The sequence below is a fragment of the Teleopsis dalmanni genome, chromosome 1 (assembly GCF_002237135.1).
Source record: "Teleopsis dalmanni isolate 2A chromosome 1, ASM223713v2, whole genome shotgun sequence".
NCBI classification, from domain to species: Eukaryota; Metazoa; Arthropoda; class Insecta; order Diptera; family Diopsidae; genus Teleopsis; species Teleopsis dalmanni.
This window is the reverse complement of record NC_051846.1, coordinates 73,849,271-73,864,240: the sequence shown is the minus strand read 5'-3', so window position 1 is coordinate 73,864,240 and position 14,970 is coordinate 73,849,271. Positions and strand designations below refer to the sequence as shown.

The 14,970-nt window shown below is 27.1% G+C and overlaps 2 protein-coding genes across 2 annotated transcripts; one reads left to right on the top strand and one right to left on the bottom strand.

Annotated features, from left to right (window-relative positions):
- Positions 1 to 7,432: 7,432 nt before the first annotated feature.
- Positions 7,433 to 8,940, bottom strand: LOC119672119 (vacuolar protein-sorting-associated protein 36). Its single transcript, XM_038083086.1, has 2 exons — positions 8,647 to 8,940; positions 7,433 to 8,587 (listed from the first exon to the last, which is right to left on the bottom strand). Exons 1-2 carry the CDS (start codon positions 8,740 to 8,742, stop codon positions 7,490 to 7,492), a joined length of 1,194 nt encoding a protein of 397 aa, XP_037939014.1. The 5' UTR covers positions 8,743 to 8,940; the 3' UTR covers positions 7,433 to 7,489.
- Positions 8,941 to 10,958: 2,018 nt separating this feature from the next.
- Positions 10,959 to 14,610, top strand: LOC119667810 (liprin-beta-1). The gene is made up of 3 exons (XM_038077139.1): positions 10,959 to 11,609; positions 11,673 to 12,670; positions 12,744 to 14,610. The coding sequence occupies exons 1-3, from the start codon at positions 11,304 to 11,306 to the stop codon at positions 13,681 to 13,683; spliced, it is 2,244 nt and encodes a 747-aa protein (XP_037933067.1). The 5' UTR covers positions 10,959 to 11,303; the 3' UTR covers positions 13,684 to 14,610.
- Positions 14,611 to 14,970: the final 360 nt, after the last annotated feature.

The window sequence follows — 14,970 nt, the reverse complement described above, 5'->3', positions numbered from 1 at the left end:
ATAAACATCTATTTTTTGTCTTTATTTTTGCAATGATATTTTTCCTGATAACCAAACTGCAATATATTCAATGGATGCTGGCAAATTAATAATTTCGAATCTAAACATTATACTGATGTAGTATATGTTAAAAACATAATATCTGACGCAAATGACAACCACATTCAATTACTGAATTTAGTAACAAAATATGCTGGAGTATACAAGTTTCCAGGCAACCGCAATAGTTCAGTGGATGGATCTATTGTGGCTGCTTTGTTGTATGTTTTTGCATAAAAACCACTTTCAGTTACTGAATGTGGTTCTCATCTGCGCAAAGCATTATAGTCTTCAAATAACGTTAATCATAATTAAATATTTTTGATTTCAAAACTAATTTTAATTATTTCAATATAACTCACTTTTTATACTAAATACCTTCTGTAACTATTTTTTTTATCTTAACTAATTTTTAATATAAGGTCGTAGTAATAGTGGGGAATATTAAAAATTCAAAAGAAATTTTTTTAACTAGATGAATTCTTGGGTGACCATATAATTGTTTCAGATACTGCCAAATACCGATCATGGTTTAATTTGTCCGTTGAGGCTCTATGCTTCAGTGGGTGATACAGGAGCTAATAATAAAGGTGACATAATTTTTGGAACCCAAATGTCAGGAATTTAACCTTGTTAACTTTGGATCGTAGACTAGTGTGTGATCATATAAACCCAAAGTACACTTAATCTCAGTGATAAAAATTTCAAGTTTTATCATTGTTTATTAATTATTCCTAAACAAACGAAACGTGTGGTGTGCTGCTAATTAGAACTAACGCATAAACCATAGCTATATAAATTAACTTTATCGTTATACATTTTTGGTTTTTCATACTTTAACACTAATGTTTTGTAGAAAACATGTCTGAATATATACTTTAGATCGCTTGCTCTCTGCAAACATGTTTATAGAGTTTTGACTTATCGAATTTTTATTTTAAATAAATTATTTATTTATTTAGTTTTAATAAAAATTATTGTAAATAATAATTCTAAATTTCATTACAGAATTGATTACAGCAAATCAATAATAGTTTTGATAATTATAAAGCAATGTATTAAAAAAATAGATTTTTAGTTTAAAAGGTGAAGAAATCAGTTTTTAGTATCGATTTAAATAACATAAAAAATGTGTTTTCATTTACGTATTCCTCATATTATTAAAAAGTAATATAAAAAACAAAAAACGACCTAAACCCCCGGCAAAAAAAAAATGTAGAAATATCGAAAGAATTTTAAATATCGCCAAACCTTTATCATTAATGATTTTTGGTAATATTTTAAGGTTTAATAGTTCGTATATAATTTTGAGACGGCAATATATTTTGAACTCCAATCATTTTCAGATTTTTGCGGTCCAAAACTTTTTTATATGAGCTATTAAATCTTCAAATTTTTCTAATTTTTCTGATCATTAATATTTAGCAATATTGACCAACATCTCTTGCTCTCTGTCAATATCTCTATGGTCAGCCCAATAATTCAAATTTTTGTATTTAAAATTTATTCACTATAAAACCATCTCTTGCAATGTTGATCAAATATTTTATAATTCACACATATATATTTCCTACTTCCTAATTAGAGTATTAGATTTAAATTTGTAGTGTATTCTTGTTGTGATAATAAATTGTTTTAAACAGAAAATATATTTGGCTTAAACTAGATCATTAAGTAGTCATTCTACTCACTATTTCTAATGTACGTGTAAAACCAATATAAAAAAGAAAATTATGGAAAATTCTAAATAACATACTATATCACAATCAAATTTCGTCCCAAAAATCAATTCCAAAAAATATTTGAAGTTACAATTGGCTGGGGTTAAAATAATTAACTATATTATTTAATTTTTTTAAATATAAATATATTATAAATAGACTTTTAATATTCCAAAATCGGATTATAGCTTTAAAAAAAAATGGTTAGTTATCGTTATATAGTAAGAAGAACCTCACTAATTGATAGTTCTGAAAGTCCGAAATTAAAGTTAAAAAATAATATTTTTGTGCAACAGCTGTGTGCACTGAAATTGCTTGCTGGGATACAAATTTGTTATTGGTTTCTTCTTAGCTGGTTATGAACGGGTATTGCTTCGCACGTAGCATATGACAACTATGCTTGCTTTGCATGGGTAACGAATTTTAGGAAAATAGGCAATTGTGCGAACTTGTATATCAAGGATCATTACAATCTACTAACAGATGCTGAGTATCCTTGCTGTAAGGGTTTACAGATTTTTTTTGTTTTGTGTTTTTGTGTTGGAAAAATAAAATTCAACCGATTTAACAATGCACATTAAAAAGTTTGATTCAATTAAAATAACTTTTATTAATATATTTATTTTTATTTATTTATTTATTTTTATTTATTTATTTATATTTATTTTATTTATATATAATATATATTATATTTATATATATATAAATAAAAATATATTAAAATAATTAGTTAATTACCTAACAATTAATTAGTTTCAGTTACTTATATTAAAGACTCATGCAATATAACTGATTATGGTGCAAATTTTGTTTTTAGAAAAAAAATAATGAAAATAATATGTTAGGACTGTGATTTTTACAGGATAAATTGTTCATAAATATTTTTTTTGTTAAAATAATTACACATGCCAACCAGTTTGTGAAAATGTACTAGTAACTGTTTTTATTGCATTTAATTGGCATTAGCGTTAATTATATTTATATATATATAAATATATACATATTTTAATATTTTTTAAATTATATTTTTTTTTTGTGGTTTTTTATTGATCTTTAAAAATTCGCACGTACAAAAACAGTTTTTTTTTTAAATTCTAAATATAATTAAATATTTTGGTGTAAAATATAATACTATAATTCTAAATACTAACTTCACTCTCAATATGCTTTAAAAATTAAGCATAGAAATGATCAACTAATATAGATTTGCATTTATGTATATATAAATAATATAATGTCGGTAAAAGAATATTAAGTAATATAAACTTTGTTGTTTTCTTGAGTATTATTAGTTTTTTTTTAATTTAGATCTTTCGAAATTATTAATAAATTAAAATATATTTTTTATGCACAAAGTGATTGTATATATACCCTATTGGTTGTATAAAAATAAGCCTTGTTAGAACTAGTGAGCTATTTCAGTTGAAGATTTAATTTTAAAAAATATCATCAACATATATCATTGATATTTTATTAGAATTATTTCTTCTTTTGCTTTAATTTCTTTGTAAGCATATTATAAATAAATAACAAAACTAAAAAAGTTTTTCTTAATATTATATGTTATAAAAAATTTGTGCTTAAATGAGAATATGTTAATTTCACATAAGATGATTTAAGTAATTTATTTAAGAATATGGACACTTCCATATATCATGTATATTATTTATATATAAAAGCAGTGTTTAAAGAATTTCTTTTTAGTAACATTTAAAAAAATGATATATTTTTTTCATATATAAGTCATGTGTTTAAGGAAAACAAAAACTTAATAATAATAAAAATAATATTTAATTCCTTCTTGAATGGTTGAAACCCTTACAAAATAAATCGAACAAGTAGATCTATTCATTATGTATACATCATGCCATGAATGATGACTGAATGATAAACAAAAGTATTGTCAATCTATCATTTTAACTGAAAGCACAAATAAATTTATGATTACGGGCCTGACTGTAAACTATTGATTTCGTTCAGAAGACGATTTATCTAACTTCCCAATCAACGATTTCAGAATTTGGTTGCCTAAATTACAATAAAAATTTGGGTTTAGAACCGGTACACAACCTTGCTTCATTTATAGAAAATTATCAACATATATTATATGTTAAATATAAAACTTGAAACTCTATTTATATATAACTAATTATTGAAACTTAAAAATATTAACTATATTTTTACAAGATTCATGTACGTTATCTAAATTAGTTAAAATTATCTAAAAACATTTACTTCGAAAACACTTGCTTTATAATATTTAAGTCTATACCAATATTTTCAAAAATATTGATTAAAACAATTGACTTAATAAATATTATTACCGTTATAATTTCTTATTTACTATTAGTTAAAAATAAATATGATTAGAGATTTTAATTACAGTCTTAATTGTACTAATAACATGACATCGGTTTCCAAACTTATCCCTCCATTAGTTAACCCTACTTTTGATGACATATTCAATACAATAATAAAATAATATAAAATAAAATTCCACAATTCAAATCATTACCATTAGATACAATTTATAAATTATTTATTCATTTATTAGAAATATCTATAGATAAGTAATATACATACATGCAGCATATTTACAATATATGGCTTAATAATAATTTAATATTTAAGAACATAACTTAGTTTGTAAATATTTTAATTTTAATAGAAATAATAACTATTATTTATATTTAATATAATTTATAACATTATTTTTTTTTAAAGAACTTCCCTATATTTACTTAATTCTTTCTCTGTTATTATTATTTATAAACTTTTTTTAATGTCACAAAATTCATAATAACATTTTAAGTCTCAGCATAAAAACTAATAACAAAAATGAAAAAAGGCTTTTCCACTGAAATGATCGTTAAAATTGCGTTCAATATCTAATATTCTACATTCACGAATTAAGGTCCTCACATTAAATTCGGGAATCATCCGTTTTCGATTAGTGTCTGAACTAACAAAAGCCCATACACTCTCATATCTTTTTATTAAAGGATATTACTACATGGGTTCTCTTTTATTATAAAATATTACTTCAGACACACATTTAGTACGGGACTTTGCTTACTATACCCCCATTGAAAAAGCTCATTCTTATATTTAATATTAAATATAGTATTTATAAAATCTTTTCATATCCATTTTTTAAATTTAGTTCGCCTTTTCATATCTTCTGTAATTTTAGGTAGTTATTTATTTTAATTCAATTTTTCAAAGAAACTTTTTCAAAGATTGCTTCTCTTAAAGTCAGTGGTCTATTCTTGCCAGTTTTTGTATCTGTCTGTTGGTACTTTGGCGCTCTCAGAAAGCGCTCATGGGTCTTTTTTATAAGTCAAGATCGAAGAAATACAAAAACAGAAACTACACTACAAGAAGGTGATTGAGCCTGTGAAAATTTAAACTCCAGACTTTGGAGTTGAGACTTAGTGAGATATGATAGAGATTTGTAGTTTAGTTCTACTTGCATTACTATGTTTAATTCTATCTATTTAACAATACGTAGTTGCTAAAAAAGCATTATTTCTAGTTACATATTCGTAACAAATAAATACCTGATACAGTCCTTTTAGTGGCGGACCTCACTTGATCGTCAAAAGTGGGTACGTTTCTCAACTTTGATCTAGATTGAAATTAATTAACGTCCCACCCACCCAATCTATTATTGTTTCTATACAATCCCCTCTAACATCCTAACCTATGTATAAGTATTTGTAATTCTTTTCATGTCATCTGCTCAATAGATCTTCTTACAACTGTAATTTATTTGTTTCATAAGAATAAAAAAATAAATTTGTTCCATTAAGTTTTTTGTGATTAGCAATTTGTAGAATAGTAAATTCTAAACTTAGTCTTGTCACTAATTACTTTGTTTATTCCATTCATTGACATGCAATCTTTATATTACACATACGAAATTGCTGAGTCAATATCAAATTTTTTTCTCTACCCTTTCCAAAATTTATAAAAATAGTTTAAATATCTACTTTTCATATTTCCATTTGTAAATTTCCCTTTACAAAAATATAACTTCTTTAAAACAAATATAAAAGTATAAATTATTCAATTGTTTGAAAAAAAAAACATCCCTTCATATATTAAACATACCTTCAATAAAATACTCAATACCATAAAATATAGAGTAAGGTTCTTTAATACATTCAATCATATATTAAACATACTTTCAATAAAATATTCAACACCAAAAAATATAGAGTAAGGTTCTACAATTCTATAGCAATTCTTGTACTGTACTATTCTTTAATTGGCCTGGTTCTAAAATGTGTACACCTACTATTTAATTCTATTTCTGATAATATCTTGTGTGGGTAAACACATATACAAGGGCGTAAATAGAGAGTCGTTTAAGGGAAATTGCGGAAAATTTAGATTTGGTAGGATATTAGTTATTGTTATGGTTAAAATTTTTGAAGGGGTTGTTAAAGCATCTTATTATTTTAATATATATATTTTGGATATCTGCCATGTCGTTAAGTTAGTGTGGTTTCATTTCGAAGCCATCTTGATGTATTATTAAAGAATTTTATTCTTTTGATATATATATTTGGGATATCCGCCAGGTCGTTTAGTTAGTATGGTTTCATTTCGATCCCATCCTGCGGTATTATTAAAGGATTCTGTTCTTCTAAAATAGAATGTTTATATTTTAATATATATATTTGGGATATCCACCGAGCTGTTTAGTTAGTATGGTTTCATAGTGGAATACCTTAATCTAGCCTTAATCTAGCATTTACACAATGAGTGTTCAATTATAAAAATTTTAAATCAAACAGCAAAATACTCTATGAAATTCTCTATTAAGTAATTCCATATCTATAGTATATCTTTTTGTTTGTAAGCCATAAGCAGTTGTGGAACTCACTTTAAAACTACAATGCACTGAGAAAATGAAATTACAAAAATTGTTAATTAGTTTTTAAAAAGTGTTTAATATTTATTTTATAAAAGCGCAGCTAATTAACTTACTTCTCTTTGAATATATAATCATTTTGCATATAACGATATTAAAAACAATAATATGTATTATGTAAATACTTCACTTAAGGTCAAAATAAATCAATTAGATGTTAGTATAGTTATTTATGTTATGTACATATATATACGAGTATGTATTTAAATCAAATTGCATTTGAAAACAATAAATTTATGTAATAATATATAATTATCTAAAACAAAAACTCTGAACGAACACAAAATGCTGTAAAATTAATGTATAAAAACAAAACATATATTCAAAATGTTAATTTTTCATTAGACATTTATTTTTAAAACAATTTTAGAATAAATTCAAAAGTTCAAGAGGTAGAAGAATCTTTATATTAAATGCACTCGAAACAAGTCAACATTAAGCGAAAGGAATTTGGTGAATTACCAAAGAGAATTTTGGAACTCATCTTAGAACAAAAAAAAAATTGAATAAATTTATAAACAAACTACTACATACATAAAAACTTAAAAGACTTTAAAGAGATAAAATATGAAAATAATATAAATATATATACATATATATATATATAAATATATTAATTTTGTTATGTGAATGTAAAAAGTATATAAAAATTCAAAAAAAAAAAAAAACTGTAAAAATCTATTAAATTATTTATTCAATAAGAGAATAACAAAAATATTAATATTGATTTGAATGTTTTAAATAAAATAAAATAAAATATTGATGGTAAACCACAGTTTTCTTTTTTGTTCTATTCCCTGCTTAAAAGCAAATTTGGGTAAAATCTAAGCCCCTCTAAAGATTCATCCCGACAAACTTTACCTAATCGTTCCGCTGTTAAAAGTCGTTCTTTAGCTAACAATAAAGATATATTCAACTGTTTAGCTAATTCTTCTGCCGCTAACGATTGGGCGACTTCTACCAGTTCTAAGGTTTCAGTAGCAATTATTTCATCATCTTGAGACTCTAGTTGCAGTACCATTGCACCACTTGGAAATGTACGTAACTTAATTGGTCCAGTAAGCTGACGACATGCATTTAAAAGATCTTCCGGTGATAGTAATTCTAAACCACGTGCACGATTTATACGACAATAAACATCTGCCATTGACATCATACCACGTGATTCCTCCAATGGATCTAGCAGCATTTCGCAAATTTGCTGTGCCAAACTTCGAAAATATTCAGTATTGCTTGTGAAATTTTCTCGTGTTACTGGATCATCTATACCTAAACTCATTAGATATGATTTAAAGCGCACAGTTTCGTCATCCGAAATTTCTCCTTTCTGTTCGCGTATTTTGGTGCTAATCACTTTTGAAACTGATACCATATCTTTTGCCATTGCCATCAACACATTGAGATCCTGAAAAGCTAAAGCAATATTTTCATCCGTTTCTTTAGCTTTCGCTTCAATAGAACGTTCAATACCACCAATGCCAGTACGCATCTTTAATCTTAAATTACTATTAACAATTGTTGCATTTGCTTGTCTATTTCCTGTGAATATTCCATTTGTACTGATACTAATTTCCCATATGCGCGCATTTAAAGTTTCTCGCAAGGCAACGCTAAATTCTGTATTTACTCCATTTTTACCTGAGATTTTTATATATGCTGCGCGGCTACTGTCAAGTGGTCCAGGTGCCTTATCTGCTGCTGGTGGGCGCAAATGTAATACGTAACGCGTTTTGCGACCAAATATATAGGAGCTGGCAGTTTCTTCACTAATTGATATCACATATTTAAGTGGCAGGCATAACGTTACAGCAGCACGTGCTATATCTCCTGGTTGACCCCAAAAAATACGGTGTGAGGTTAATAAAATTTCGCCTTCCTCAAATCGGGTCTACTTGAAAAAATTTCATTATATACATATATTTAGGAAGTAAATAGTTTGGTACGCACTTTTTGATCACCGTCATATAATTTAATGTTGTGATCACGACTAACAAATGTTTCGCCTTCGTGAAGGCGAGCTTCTATATACTCAAAACGATTCATTATATCCACAATTCATTTCATTTATCTAATATATAATATACAATAAATTCTGCGTAAAATAATATTGGTAGTCAAATGTCAGTTGTTATTGAATTGAGTCAGATGTTTTTCATTTTGTTATACACTTCTTCGTACTAAACGCCACTGAACCAAACATTACCAATTACACGGTGAAATTTTATTGTGAGGAAAAGTTTTTTTCCGTTTCATAAAAATCTAATTGTCAACATTAGATTTTTATAAAGTATTTATAATTACTAACAACATATTTTTATATAGAATATAGAATCAATTCCAAAAATAATTATAAAATATAACAAACAAACAAAAAGCCAATGAAATAAAAGGAAACATCATATATATATATATTTATATAGATATATATATATATATATATAGCTAAATTTATATATATAGATAATCACTCTTTAAACTATTGACATAACATAACTATATAGGAGCAAAAATCAATGGTACACTGCTTATAGGTACTATGATTTCAAACCTAGAATGATTAAACTAATATGTTTGCTCAAACTTTCAAATTTAATATATATACTTAACATTCTAGATTTATTGAATTCTAATCTTTACAGGTTTATAAATTCAAGATATGTGGATAGAAAATATTTTTTGAAATAAAACTTAAAGGTTTCAAAAAACTTACATGTTTTAAGCTGCATTGAATGAAAAAGTTATTAATAATCACATTTTTGATTTTGTATTTGTAAAAATATTACGGCACATAGTTTTTTATATATAAAATTTATAAAATATAATTTTTTTGCAGCTTTTTATATAATGAAAATAAAACACTTAACCAATCAAATATCACTAACAGATTAACGCAATCAGAAACCGCTATAAAACTGTTCGCTTTTATTATTCCAAATATATTTTCCAAAAATATTTTCCAAAGAAATATCGGTTAATAAGTAACAAATTTGGGACAATTATTTTTGCACCCAAATGACACTGTTATGCACACTTGAGATCATATTTAAAGCAATTAAACTGTTCATAAATGTTTAATTACATAGCGCTAGGCTGATCTTAATATTGTTATATATTTATTTTAGGTTTTTAATACTTACAATTAAATTTATACCGTATTACTTTAATTTTATGTATTAATTAAATAAGTTATATTAAAAAATAATAAACGTAATTTTAAACTAATTTTGATTTTTTAACGCATAACTCTCATTTTTGTTTTTTATGAACAAAAGTTTGAAGAGCTTTTGCATTTCAAATGTTGATTCAAATAAAAAAAAACAAATGCTACATATAAATTCTTTAATTTTTTGTTATTGTATTTAATTTTTTAACTTATATTAAAAGTTATAACAAAAGTGATATTTACATATCATTTAATCGCCTGTGTAACATGGCAATCATGGCCATAAAAGCACCTAAACAACTTTGCAATCCCGAATGTATCTTAACATCATATAGCATGTTCACACTGTCTCATTTAGGTGGTTTTGCTCATTATAACCACTAATGCGGATGATTTACCATACAAAGTGTTTTCGTATAGATGAGCTTATAATCAATAAATCAACTCATTTAAGGTAAAAAATGTTCACACAAGGGAAATTACCAATATTTGAAATATGTGTCATGTGTTTTATATGTAAAATGTAAACAAACAACAGCTGAGCTGTAAACAAACGTACTGACAAAGTGAATAAAATCTTTTATTTTATTAATTGAAAACATAATAAAATATTTATATGTAAGTGATTTGATATATCAATTATATATTTAATTTCTTGTCTGATATATTATTGAATAAAATTTTTCTAAACAAACAGAAACTTTCTTTAAACTTTCAAAGAACATTCTAACACATAAAAGTTCTTTTAAATGCAATAAGTAACTTTTGTCAGTGAAAACGACAAAATCTTAAAGTTACTGTAGTAACTTACTAAGTAAACAGTGGAAACATGGTATAAACTAGAACATATTGCATCCAAGCTAATGTACCCAAATGTACTGAAGTAAAATTTCTACATTTACGGCTTTGGAACTTTTGATTAAATGTACTGTTTTCAATTAGTGATATAGTGTCGGTTAATTGTTTAGGGACCAACCAAAAGTGCCTTATATTATGCAATTAGTGCTTATTTATATCAAAATTGAATAGTAACTAATTGAGTATTACACATTCACTGCCTATTAAAAATGGTTCAAAAATGTTAGTGCGTTGGCAACCATAAATAAGTCACAGTTTATTTTCAGCTCTTCGAGGAATTTCTTCGCATCTTCTTGTTATTATTTTGATTTTATTTTTATTTCTTCTTGTAAATACAATTTTAAAGTCAAACAATTTCATGTAGTATTGAACGAAAAAAAAAATTATGTAAAGTAGCACAAATAAAAACAAGCCTAATTCAACAATCAAAACAAAAATATAAAAATAAAACGCCTACGAACGAAACTCATAACGGAGTACGAAAAATAGAAAATATTAGTGAAATTCATAAAGCAAAAACACCAAAAATAACTTTGCAAAATATAAAAATAAATTTTAGGTATTATTAAAAAAAGTCATACAAATGCAAGGCATTAAAACACGAGCAACCATTACGGCCGGTGCAGTGCCACAGCAAACAAAAACGACGAATGCAACAGTGACGGAAGCTAGTAAAATGTTAGAAGCTGCATTACAACAAATGGACGGTATTATTTCTAGCGCAGCGATTAATAATGCTGGTAATCAAGCTCAGTCAGGCGTAACAACGGAAGTTAGTAGTGGTGACGAACATTTAACAAGCACAATGCTCCCATTACATGAACGGAATTTAATTTCTGCTAGTAATGTGCTTTCAACAGCAAAAACATTGGCCTTAGCATTGCAACAGGTAATTAATATTAAACTCATTATAAAATTGAAATTGAAATTATATATAATTATTTAAATTTAGGTTGGTTTTACTGCTCCACCACCAGATCCAACAACGGCATCCATAATAAGCGATTGGCTTGATACACATATCCCACGACAGGATGCGGATGAACGTCTGAGACGTTTGCAGAGGGATAAAGAATCACTTGCATTACAGTATCAAGCGCTAGTAGAACGTGTATCGGAACAAGCAGATAAAATTATTGAACTTGAAGGATTACTGACTGATAAAACTCAACAATTAAGTGTGAAAGAAGAACAATTACAACGCCAAATGCTGTCACGTTCCACATTGGAAACACAGAAACTTGAACTAATGAGTGCATTAAGTGAACTGAAGCTGCATCGTGCCGCATTAGAACGTGAAAATGTTGAACTGAAAGATGTTGAATTAAATCTAGCAAATTTGAGCACAAAAAGCGCACCGTATGGTAGTATGGGTAATTTAAATGAAGGTCGATATTTGTCTGGTGCTGCGCCTAAAACACCACCATCATCTCTTCGACATCAAATTCAACCGCAATTTCATAGCTTGCCACGTTCACACGTAACAAAAGTTAGCAAAAACACTGTTAATAACAACAACAACAATCGAACTATTGATGCGAATGCAAATTCTAAAAGAAACGTTGCATTTGCGTCTAACGAAAAAATACTTATTGAAGATAGCTTTGGTGGTGAAAATAAAGGAAGTGATGCAATGTATGGCAGTTTCATATCAAATACAAATTCAACGCCCTCACCCAATTTGCGTGAGCGTTCAGCAAAGGGGTTACGTAACATATTTGGTAAATTGCGTCGCAGTAATAGTGGAAATCTGGAGTTGCCTGCTTTAGAACAAGCTGAAGCAGAATTCAAACGTGGAGGTTCTCGTGCTACTGCAGGAGGTCGTATTGAATGGACAACGCAGACTTCACAACTATCTACTTCATCTAAAGGTTATGTAGATTGGACGCCACAAGAAGTTTGCAATTGGTTATGTGACTTGGGCTTAGGTTGTTATGAAGATGATTGCAAGTATGTACTTTCCATTTATGCAAATTTATTTAAATTATAATAAATCAAATTGTTAAAAAAAAATTTGTTACAGAAAATGGTTGAAATCAAATCCAACGGTTTGTTTTTTTACTGCTTCACCTGTTGATATCGAAAAAGAGTTAAACTTAAAATCTACATTACATCGTAAAAAAATTATGCTTGCAGTTGATTTATTAACAGGAAAAGAAGAAGATAGTTTGGGAATGAAAGCTGCCAATTTAGATGTTAGTTGGGTTATGCGTTGGTTAGATGATATTGGTTTGCCGCAATACAAAGATACGTTTCTTGCATCTAAGGTTGATGGTTGTATGCTACATCGTTTAACATTAGAAGATTTGGCTCAACTACAAGTAAGTTCTTGTTTACATATTGCATCACTCAGACGTGGTATACAATGCATGCGTGAAATGGAATGGAATCCCGAGTGCTTAATACGTCGTTCAACTGTAAATACAGCTAGTAATGATGCTGATGATAACACTGATGCTGAAATACAAGTGAATACCAATGAATGTGTTGCTTTGTGGACAGCACATCGTGTAATGGAATGGTTACGAGTTGCTGATTTATCTGAATATGCCCCAAACTTACGAGGAGCTGGTGTACATGGTGCCTTAATGCTTTATGAACCACGATTCAATGCTAATCTTTTGGCTGATTTGTTAAGTATACCGCCAAGTAAAACTCTATTAAGACGACATTTAGCTACACATTTTAAGGAATTACTTGGTCGAGATGTTATACAAATTAAACGAGATGCTGAAGCACAGCCAGGATATCAGTCTCTTACCATGACAGCTAAATTGAAACCACCAAAGAAAACACAGTTTTCACTAAAACGACGAAAAAGCTCAAAAAGCAATACGGAAGTCGAGTGGACAGATTATGTTTGTCCAATGTCGACTTTTTGCCTCGGAGAACAACAAAATTTTAATAGTTCAACTACATCTTCAACGTCGACAAATAATTCAAATTCGCTACATTCGAACTGATTTCAAATTTATAAAATTATATATTCACAATTAAATAAGAAGTTATATAAATTCGTATTTTTTACAAATATTTAGAAAATCGACCTTATTCAGTATCCGTAACTTGGGTATTAGAACAAAATGTAAATCCACTAATTATAATACCACACAATCTTAAAATAGTTTATACTAACTTCTCTTGTAATTAATTTAATATCTGTATTTGTTGCTTTGTTGACTTATGTTGCCAGTGAGTGTCAGTAGATTGTGCGTAGTTATCAATTTAAAAACAACGTGAACCAAATTATGTATATTATTTAAAATAAATGAAATAATTTATTACAGTTTGTTTTTACCGTAAATTTTTATTAACATTACAATTTACAAATATTTTGAAATTTTTTAATTATTTAAAATGAACTTAGATTGGTGTAAAATAATTTTGTGAAACTTATATTTATGTTTAATTAGTAAATTATTTTAACATTATTAAATATTGAATTATTTGATTATTTTATATTATTCACTTCATGCCCACCCTAATTAAGTACATCATCTATCCTAAAATTGAACAAACAAAAGAAGCTAATACACAATAGTGTCTTCCAAAATTTGTATATTTTGTATTTTTATATAAAACAAAATAACTAAAAAAATTATATTCAAAACATAACATAAGCAGACCAATTTTTTTCTAAAATAAGATAAAAATGTAATTGTATTAATTATTGAAACAATTGCTCAAAATTTATACAGTAATATATTGTTATTTAACTACTAAAAAAGCCCCTCAGACAAGCTGTACTGCCATTAGTATTAAAAATGTAGTACTAATATGTTGTCTAATAATCAAAATCAAAATCAAGAAACCTTTTGCTAACATAAGCATTAAAATGTTTACTAAATTGAAAAGTGTGTTATAAATTTGTACCCTGCATTTAGATAAAATAAATGTTTCGATAAAAAGTTATTTATTTGTTTTATTTTATACATATTTAACGGAATAAAGAATGATAATTACTTATACATTTCTTATGAAAACAAAAGGAATTTTTATATTTATACAGGGTTATACGTCTTATTGCTACAAAACTAAACTAAGATTCTAAGTAAATTTTTAAATATAATCATTGTACCTATCCTTTAGACCGACATACATAGAATTGGGAGTAGGGATGAACTGAGGATGGCTGTGGTTCAAATTGAAATCAAACCGAGTCCAGGTGGAGAAACCTGGCCATTCCAATGAGATGGATCATAAGGTCGATTGGACGGAAGTTTATGTGTGCAGTGGGACAAGATAACATA